Genomic DNA, 10,572 nt, shown 5'->3' on the forward strand with positions numbered 1-10,572 from the left:
TTTATTATATTTTCATCTGGTGCAAGATTGTAGCAAATTATATAACTCTTACATGGAGTGATAGTGACAGTATACGCCTGGTAAAACCGTTTTTCTTCCTCCAAGACAAACAGTCAACACATACAGTAGCATATTTCTCAGCCCTCTTGCTCTCAGGTCTTCTACCTGAAAGTATAGTTGCCATCTCAGGACACAGTACCATTTCCCCTACGTTTCACCTCTTTCCCTTTCACAAATAAATACTTGCTGAAACAGGTAAACTAAGGAATAACGATCTTCACACACAAGTGCACACACAGAACAGGAGTACAGTGGACAAACTGTGATACTGTAAGGCATAGAAACAAAATGAGGACACACACACACACACACACACACACCTGACAGTATTCTCAAAATGTGAACATTTTCAGCAGTGTGTTTTTTAAGTGTGTGCTCTGGATCTTATTTCCATTCTGGGCAGTTTTGTAATGAACAAGGCGTGTGAAAGAAAAAGAAAAATTCTACAAGGCAGAAAACGAAGTCTGAAGCACTGTATGGTTGTCACATTAGGTGGGCCACAAGTGAAAAAAAAAGCAAAACAAAAAAGAGCAGAAGCTCTTTCTGGCTCTTAATGCATAATACCGTTAATGTGGGGCTTTTCACAGGAAGCATCCTGTTTTGAACTTGTACAGATGATAAGCTGGTTTTAAAAAAAAAAGAGAAAAAAAAAGGAGGGTTAGGCTCTGACCTATGTTTGAATCAAGTATAAAATCAAACTCCACAGTCTGCTACTAATAATCCTCTGTTACATCTATGTTATTCACTGTTAGTACTCTACAAAAATCCAGCAATCCTGATTTATTTTCCTGTGTTGATCTGCCATTTAACTCCACAAAGCAAACTACTGTTTGCACTGCTGGTGTAACTGAAACAATACCAAAATATATCAAACCAATTGAGGTACGCACAGGTCGGGAAGACACTGACAGTGATGCATTTTGTCACAACATGCCAATATTAAATTCACCACACGCGTTCACACAGCCACGCTCATTTGTAAGGTTTGCGAGTACACAGATGACTTGAACCACAGTTTCACGAGTGAGGTTTAGCAGTAGTGCGTCGGTCTCAGTTTTTCACGCTCGTCACATTGTCACCGTTCCCATTGGCCCCAGTGACAGCATTGGACTTGTTTTTGAAAGGCAGGGTGTAGGGCTGGCGGATGTTCACCTTGTCCTTCTCGGCCTCCAGATCCTCGTCGTAGCGCTCGTCCTCCTCGTTGTCTTCAGCCTCACTGTGGTGCGGGGAGGAGTGGCGAGACAGGGCTGGAGATGGTGGCACAGAGGCTGGTCGGGGGTAACGGAAACCGGTGGTCTGAAAGTATTAAAGTAAAAAGTATCAGAAACTCAAACTGGAAGATGAAGCTTAAAAGATTTCACACTTAATTTAAATATTGCTTCAATTCAAAAAATAAAAATAAAATAAAAAACACCAGTTAACTTACTTGAGTTGGCTCATGAGGATCATATATGAAGGTGTCAGGGAAGGCTTTAGCCAAGGCCATGTGGCGGGCAGCTATATAATACTAATACAGAAAAGAAGAAGGAATTTAAAAAATACCAAAAAAAAAAAAATGTTGAGAATCTGTTGCATAAGCAAATTTTATCTTGGAGATTTGTTACAGCCTGGCTGTGGGCTGCAACATAAAGTGGAGAACAACACAAAAACCTCCAAAAGTAAGCATTTATTTCAATAACTAGAGAGCTTAAGGTAAACTCTAGAGGGAAAGGGAGGAGCAGCCTTGAGAATATGGTGAGTACAACAAAGACAGTAAAGCCCATGGGCCACCTAAACTCTTGCACCACCCAGGGGGTTCCAGAGATGTGCAACAGGATTTGTAATGTTACCCTGCCGAGGTATCTCCAGTCCAAGAGATCACTCAGGCGCTCAGTGCGGTTCCTCTGGATGATCCGCTGGCGCCGGCTCTGCTTGCAGAACTGGAACAGGAAGGAAGTGAGCTGGTTACATGACTCATCCACCCCCCGATGCCTGCGGTCCAGGATGTAAATACCTGCAAAGTGAAAAGGAAAGCAGTTATTCTTGATTATCTTTAAAAGGAAGATTTCTTTTGACAATCAAGGAGAATTTAGAAGATACAGTATGAAGGCACGCACCATATGCTGTTGGGTCTGCTATGTGTTCCTCCATGAAACAGCCAAAGCCCGAGAGGTTAGTGGAGATCGATGGAATTCCCATGACCGTGCACTCAGCTGATGATCACAGAAACAGTGAGGCTTAATTAGTATTTTTATATTATACACATAGATGCATCTTGTCAGTATGCATGAGTCATACCTGGTGTGTAGCCCCAAGGCTCATAGTAAGAGGGGAAGACGCCAAGATGGCAACCTCTTACAAACTCCTCATAGTCCATTGGAAGAAGAGGAGAGGTGGATGAAAGGAACTCAGGATGGAAGATAATCTAATGGATGAAGACATTCAGTGTTACAGACAGATATCCCAAATACAAGGATTACCAGAACCAATGGTGTGAGGGGTAATTCTTGCCCATGACTTGATGGCGACCCACACAGTGAACTGACTGAAAAATAGCTGAACCATGCTCAGCTGAACATTTTACACTTTTAGATGTGTTTAGGATGCCTTCCAACTTAAAAAAACAAAACATTATTTCCACTCCTGTCATCTGACCTACCTTGACCCGGTCAGCAGAGCTGTTGAAAAGGCCGATGCGGCGAACACAGTTAAGGATGGGGTCACTGCTGTCCTCCAGCATGTTATGGGTGCAGACTGGTGGCTGGCACTGTCTCTGAGTGGCAAAGATGGCACGCTTCATGATGGTGAAATCCTCTTTGTCCAGCATTTTTGACACATCTGGCAGCTGCCCACTGAAGAAAATGGCTCGACTTAATGTTAAAAAGAACCTTGCACCGCAGCGGAACAGATGCACAAAAACCCCAAATAACTAGCAGAATAGCTTGTTTTGACTTTGAAAAATCAATACAATGTCTAAATTTTCCACAGGTTTACCGCAGATTTACGTATATCCAGGTTTAATGAACAACTTCTGGATTTTGTTTGTAAGGAGATATTTTTTTGTAATGAAGCTGGGTGTACATCTTGCAGGCTTCAGATAGCAGACTCAAAAAGTGGCCAACTTACACTAGGAGTGACTCATAAAGTTTCTTCCCAAAGCGCTCCTTCACAGTCTGAGCAGTATCCCTGTCAGGGACAAAAAAAAAAAAAAAAAAAAAAGAATACATAGCCATTACCCCACTGTGAAGTAAATGCGTCTGATAGACACACCATCTAAATGCTACACCTTCTGAAACAACTGCATCTATAAACAACCTCACCAGAGCTGCTTCCTGACTGCTTGACCCTTCAAGGTCTCCACATTGAAGTTGTTCGTCCGAGCTGGCATGATGAAAAACGCAATCACAGTCACATCACTGTGGTTGACCTTTGATGTGTAGACCACACAAAAATATAGAGTTACATTTTTACACCTAGGACTGACCCTTTGTTCCTTCCTCAAACACACTTCCAATCACACCTGTGTTTAACACAATCATACATACGTACTCTCAGTAGATAGTTGAGTCTGGCTAAAGCCTCCAAGAAGATGTCGGCTCCTTTGTTGGAGAATTCATACCTTCCAGCAATGAAGAGGAACAAACACTTGTCCAAGTTGAAGTCCAGGTGTCTGATGGTCAAGAAGTTATGTTAATGAGATCATTTTACCAATGGGATTGGTCTCTTTCTTTTCTGGCCAAATTAATTACATTTTGAGCATTTTTAGAACACAGTGATTTGTGGACTGACCCATAGAAGTGTCCCCTGACAAACTCCTGAATCCGACTCTTGCTCTGAGCATGGAGGTTTTGAAACTCGTGCATAGCTGAGAACTTCTTCACATTGAGCCCATTAGGAGTCACAATATCTGTTGTGATGGAGGAAATCCAAAACATAAGCATACTGTTGAAAAACCTCCCTTTGCTGAAGTGATGATTGGTTAATTAAAAATAGTGCTACACTGAAAATCACCAGAATTACATGGCCTTCTACATCAGCCAGCAATATTAATGAGAACAGAGTTAACCATCAAAAATGTTCCTGAATACAAAGTCTATCCGTTTTTCTTAACCACTTATCCAATTCAGGGTCACGGGGAGACCTGGAGCCCATCCCAGCTGTCACAGCACGAATGGCGGCGTATACCCTGGGCAGGCTGCCAGTCTATTCCACGGCCTGAATGCAAAGTCATACACTAATTCACTTCCATGTACCTGGTTTCCTCTTGAGCAGGTGTTCTGCCTCAATGGCTGTAATTTGAGACACTGTGGTGAAGACGTGGGCACAGTGCGCCGCTGCACGCTCCAAACAGTAACGATGGTAGATCTGTCGATCGCCTGCTTCCTTATCTACATTGAACTGAACATAGATGGGACAGAAAGAGATTATAATGTAGTCACATATTTTTGAACTAGGTAATATTTGATCATAAATCATCCAGAGTTAAAAACTGTTGAACGACATCTTTTTTTTTTTATTGAAATGATATGTAATAAAAAGCAGGTACATACTGCCAAACACACATACCTCTGCTAGGTTGTTATAGAAGTCCACATTTCCAGCACACAGGTAGCGCCCCAAGAGTGTAGCATGTGTAGTGAAGATGGTTGCAACAGGAAGCTGTCTCTGTCTACATAACACCAGCCCAAGACCTGCCAGCCACTCATGGAAATGGGCCACAATGTGTGGAGGTTGCTCACATTGGGCTGCAAACTGCAACATGGAAGAAGAAAAAAAAAAAAAAGTGGTTCAGATTAGTTTACTATGCTACTTTAAAGGGCTTTTTACACTGCTGAAGGACCTACAGATAATTAATCTTTATGTTTTATGTCCATTCTTGTCAGCTGTGTAGTATTTAGTCTGAGCTGCTGACCTCTCCCAGAAGCCAGGCAGTCAGGAAACCAAACAGCACTGCATCATTGGCCTCACGGTCGAACCACGGCACACCAACAGAACAAAGCTCCCACAGCTCACTCTTCCAGCGGTCTAAAGACCAAGCGGTGAATCCGACATCAATGAGCACAACATAGGGACTGCCTTCAATAAGCCAGCGGCCAAAGTAGACCTGTAATAAAATAGAGACAAGGGTGAAAGGGTTTTGCCACATTGCACTCATGGATAAGGTCATGAGAAGTTCTTTAAAATTATTGCTTTAGTTGCATTCAGAGCTGCAACAATGTCTAACATTTTTTAAACTTGTTTTCATGTTTATATTAATTGATTAGTCCTTCTCTCTCTAACAAAACTTAAGTGAATAGCATCTATACCTTTACAAAAATGTATTCCAACCATACAATCTGAGATTAAACTGGATCGAGTGGTTCAAAGTTGTTTAAAGTGTCTAAGTATCATCTAAAGTTTCTCTCCAAACAATGATTAAACCCCTAAAGGTGCATCTTTTGTCATCAAATGATTCCTTCAAGACTTAAAATGGCTTTCAGGTTCTTACATTCCTTTACCTTATTTAGGCTGAACAGATCCATGAATAGGCAAATTATCCCCCTTACCCTTGCTTGCACCCTTCCCCCACTTCACTTGTGCATCTGTGAGCAACCCTGGGCCCCATTCATTCAAGTTCTACTACTGCTACTACTGCTACATACAGTCATGTGAAGAAGAACCTACAACCTCTTTCAATTCTAAGGTTTTATGTATCAGGACACAGTTTTTTAAAAATATTTTTTAAATAATCTGGTCCTAAGCAAGTCTTAAAATCAGATAAATACAACCTCAGATGAACACCAACACATGACATACTATACTGTGTCATTATTTATTTAAAAAATAAAGTACACCCTTACTACAAGAATTAAGAGAGTAAGCAGCAAAGTCCAGACCTCAACCTGCTGAGGTCTCAATGCGGTGGTGGGGCCTTAAGAGAGCTGTGCATAAACAAAAGTTCACAGACTTCAATGAATTGAAGCAATGGTGTGAAGAAGAGTGGACCAAAATTCCTTCACAATGAACGGAGAGATTAAGTCATATAGAAAACCACTACTAAAAGTTATTGCTGCTGAAGGTGGTTCTAAAGGCTACTGAATCATGAGGTATAGTTAGATTTTCACACACTGCATCTGCATTTTGGCTGAGGTTTTTTTTTTTTAAATACAAATAATGACACTGTGTAAAATGTCATATGTGTTGTCGTTCATCTGAGGTTGTATTCAAATAATTTTAAAACCTAGTAAAGATAATTTTTTAATTATTATGTCCTGATACTTCAGAATGACACAGCACAATGCATTAAAAGTATGACACTCAGTCATCTATTTCTGGGCTGCATTTGTGTGAAAGAAAGAGAGAGAGCAACAGGGAGACACTGATACAACTTTTAACCTTTGTGGGGAAATGTCACTGGGTTTTGAGTTGTGCTCAAGGATAGAAGGCTGAGCTGAGTGGGAGTGTGTCAGATATAAAAGATGGGCTAAAGATAAACTCCAATTGAGATTTAGAATGCACATTCACTGCATGTGTACACAACTATCAGTCTATTAGTATCCCAGCCACGAGTGGTAAGAATGGCTGCCCTTCAGTGGAACGTATAAATTTAACTCAGAGGTGTGTGTGTGTTTACAGTGTGCATATGGTAGTACCTTACACCCACTGGAGTTCATCTTGTCAATGCTCCGCTTCAGTGCGGGGTTAGTGGGCTCGATCAGCTCCACCTGAGTGCGCACGTTGCTCTCCACATAGGGACCCACCAGGAAATAGTTCTCCCCCCATTCCTCTGAGGTCAGACGGGCTTTGGTCTGGATGACGGTGTAGATGCCTCCGACTTCACACACAGAACAAAAGATGCCACACATATATAGATATAATGTGATTCAACCTTAAGTACATTATTTTTTGTGGAGCAACAAAACTTGGTCACTTGTTTCAATTATCTTCAAAAGCACCAAACACTTGCCTTTGTTAGCAACCTCCCAGGCTATTTCAAAAAGGACGGCATCCTCCAAATCAAACTCCTCGTCCCATTCCTCCAGTCCTGACAGGGACGTGACGGACAGGCTGCGAGCCAGCGGCATGCTGGGTAAATATAGAAAACACTCCCCTGAGATGGAGACACCTTACAACCATGCACACACAAAATGTAGCTGTCATGTGTTGGAATTATTTTCCAGCAGTTCACATGTACGAATATGTATCTTGCCAATTTGCTTATTTCTGTCCATGGAAATTTCACACACTTATTTTAAACAGCTCATGTTTAATCAAATATTTCAAGTATTTTGAATACGTTATCTAAATCATAAACATAAGCTACTCTTAAGCTTTAAAATAGAACCAGGCTAACCTCAAGAGGTTTATATGAGTAATTTCCTCTGAACCAACATTTCCTCACATATCTGTATGAAACCTTTACGCTTTCACTGAACCACACACCCTATTGCATCATTCTTACAATATTACACAACTGGGATCTAAACTCAATCTGTCTCAATTCTTTTACAGTTCTCATTTCCACACATTTCCCTTCTATTCCTGATAGAAGACAAACCTGTACCTGCTCTCACAGGAACAGAGCGCCCAGTCAAACAAACACACTGAAGTGTTGAGTAACGGTGGTCTAACATAGGAGTGCACACATGTTCAGATTTTCTTTGGGGCACTATCGGATAGGACCATAGGGTTTCTTCTGGCACACACGGACACAGATATGTGCACAGTAATGCATATCACGTGTTACATTAGTTTTTGCATGAAACATGTGAAGTTTCACTTTGTCAAAACAATATTTTAATTCCAATCACTTCTGCACCTGTCTTCTCATTAGTAGTAGACATTTAGTAGGTGGGCAGGTGGTGTCATTCCCTTTGTCTGAGTAAAACAAACTGTGTTCTGTTCCTGCTTGTAGATGTAATGAAACCTCTGGAAGAAAGAGGGGAGTGGCATGAGAAAGGATGCAGGAAGAGACAAACAAGGACATAGATCAGGTATAAACTTGATCCTGTGGCAAGGACTGATGATGGGCTACTATGAAATGAATCAGCTGATGTTCAGGCATGTGAAAAACTGCCACAAAAACCAGCAGACAAATGTATAGCCTCTTCCACATGTTATAAAAATCCTGTCCATGACTTTTACTGTAGAAAGAAGCTGATACTCAAATTCCAACGTGTTTGTGTTGAGCTGCTACTGATAACACAGAACACAAGTCTCTGATAGGCCTTCAATCTGATGGCTAACCAAACATTTTCTAATATAAACTTACCATCTTTCTGGATGTAACCTCCCCATATTCTGTTCTGATGAGATAGCTAAATATGACAGGTCCTCACTCCACCATCACTATCCTTACAAACACTCTCAGAGTAAATACATCACTGCTGATTTAAACTTTCTCTTTGAATCCACATGGGATTCCCCCAGGCTCTGGGGGGGGGGGGGGGGGGGGGGGGGGGGGGGGGGGGGGTACCCATCTGCCTCATTAGTATTTCATTATAAACCATCCTCATCCACAGCCTAATCATCACCATCAGCAGCAGCACCACGGTGACCTTGTTAATGCCCCTTATAATGAATAAAGTGGTTGCTGTCCAGCAGGGCCACGTTTCTGAGAAAAGCCCACAATGTTCCGAGACAGGCACGTCTTAAGACCTCAGGCATCAACAGCATACATGCACGTCTGCATGTTTGCGTGCCTCTCGTGAGTTGCGGGGCGAACGTGACATGAAGCACCTACTGCAACACAGCTGCGGAAAAACAGACGCCGCGTCCGGGACAGACGCGCGCACGCTAAAGAAATTATTCACTTATTATCGCCGTGGAGGATAAAACACAGATGTCCACTTACCCTTCAGTTTTTCCCCAACTTCACGAAAATGAACCACACATTGGCAGCTGTCGCAGTCAGTCCACAACCAGAATAACAGCAGAGAGTGAGGAGAAGGGGGCGGCAGCTTTGGTTAAATGTCAGCGAGTCACACTGCTTTGGTGCGCTCGAGTCGTGCGGAGGGCCGAGACGCTCATGGCCTGCGATGCAGGAAGAAGGTTTGGGTTGGTGAGCCCGGAGTCTGCGTCCTCACATTATTCATGAGCGTCACTGCTATTGGCCGGGGGCTCCTCTGTGACTCCGCCTCTGCTCGAGACACGACAGGAACTGGGTGTTTTCCTCAGCGAGGAGATGCAATTGGTTGGGAAGAGGTTAAAGGGCGGAGGTTATTGGTGAATTAACGTTTTATCCAGACAAAAGATGGGGAGTCACGGTCTTTAGGGAACTTTTCCTCGTTTCCTGTGAGAGGGAGAAGAGGAAGAGCTATTTATAAGCTCCTCAAACTACACACTGAGTAGGTTTGAAAATGCAGTATGACCAGTGTCATTAAGCCTCTTAACCCTACAGATTTACGTGGTCTATCGTACCTATGGAAATACTCAGAGCTATCAAATTAAAGGAAAACCCCTGACCTCTCCACCCCTGCTGCAGTGAGGGGGATCCAGTGGATCTCTTATGCTGCAGGAGGGGTTTTCTAGCATGGTTTGGAAAGGGGAGTCAGTGCAGAGCTATCACATTTATCTTATGGTAAAACATTTATAGCCTGATGGGAGCGGTCGTTTCTTGGATGGCAGTACTTATCCATAGGGGGGTCACTGAAGGGTGTGATGAGAATGAGAATCATGTGAATCATATGCTGTGGCCTCCACTGAACCCCTGTAAGAGATACTGGACCAGCGAGACAGTATTCTTCACCACACTGAGCCTGATCTTTGTTTCCAAACAGTGTGATATAAGATAAGATAAGATAAGATAAGATAAGGTAGACTTGGGAAATACTTAGCAGTTAAAAAATAAATAAATAAATCACACACAACAAATATATAATAAATATCTTAAATAAACAGAATAATATTGCCTGTCCAGTAAGTGGTGCAGAAGGTGGTCAGGATGACCCCCTCTCCCCCACAGCTTCAAATGCAGACCCTGCACTCACCACACACACACACACATTTCACTGTTTACACTGAAAGATCTGTTTCTTTTAGAAAAAGAGCCTCTTGATCTCCTTTTTTGTATAGAACCAATGTGTACAGTAAGAAACTATAATATATGTATACAGTATATTACTGTAACTAACAAAAGATGATTGTGAAATAGTCACTACTGTAATTTTTCTGTGTTGTAATTTGATTTACATTAGTAAAATTAAGTAAATACTATAAATGAAAATACAGTAATAATACTGTAAAAAATACAGTTTGTACTGGCAGTGTGATGTTGGTATATTGCTGTAAAATGTAATGCAACCTTTTCACAGTGCAGCATCATCAAAACATTGAAAAGGAGAATATATTATGAATAATGATTATATTTTCAGTAGCACTCCAGGGACATTTGGAGAACCAATACTAAAGTGCAATGAAGATATTCTAGTGGCCCTTACACTTTACACAACGTTTTTCTTTCATGTGTAGATTAGTAAACTTCCTCTTGCCAACTCTTCTGTGTGAAGGCAGCTTCCTGTTACCACCTATTTTCTATTTATCAATAAAACATCT

General features: G+C 41.8%; 1 protein-coding gene across 1 annotated transcript; it reads right to left on the bottom strand.

The window, feature by feature from the left end:
* gys1 (glycogen synthase 1 (muscle)) lies at window positions 1-9,040 on the bottom strand. The gene is made up of 16 exons (XM_030735432.1): window positions 8,873-9,040; window positions 6,986-7,104; window positions 6,672-6,853; window positions 4,952-5,143; window positions 4,606-4,791; window positions 4,293-4,437; window positions 3,829-3,946; window positions 3,589-3,709; window positions 3,360-3,466; window positions 3,166-3,225; window positions 2,699-2,891; window positions 2,338-2,464; window positions 2,157-2,252; window positions 1,890-2,053; window positions 1,487-1,567; window positions 1-1,356 (listed from the first exon to the last, which is right to left on the bottom strand). The coding sequence occupies exons 2-16, from the start codon at window positions 7,101-7,103 to the stop codon at window positions 1,111-1,113; spliced, it is 2,136 nt and encodes a 711-aa protein (XP_030591292.1). The 5' UTR covers window position 7,104; window positions 8,873-9,040; the 3' UTR covers window positions 1-1,110.
* Between the last annotated feature and the right edge of the window lie 1,532 nt (window positions 9,041-10,572).

Source organism: Archocentrus centrarchus, chromosome 8 (assembly GCF_007364275.1).
Source record: "Archocentrus centrarchus isolate MPI-CPG fArcCen1 chromosome 8, fArcCen1, whole genome shotgun sequence".
NCBI classification, from domain to species: Eukaryota; Metazoa; Chordata; class Actinopteri; order Cichliformes; family Cichlidae; genus Archocentrus; species Archocentrus centrarchus.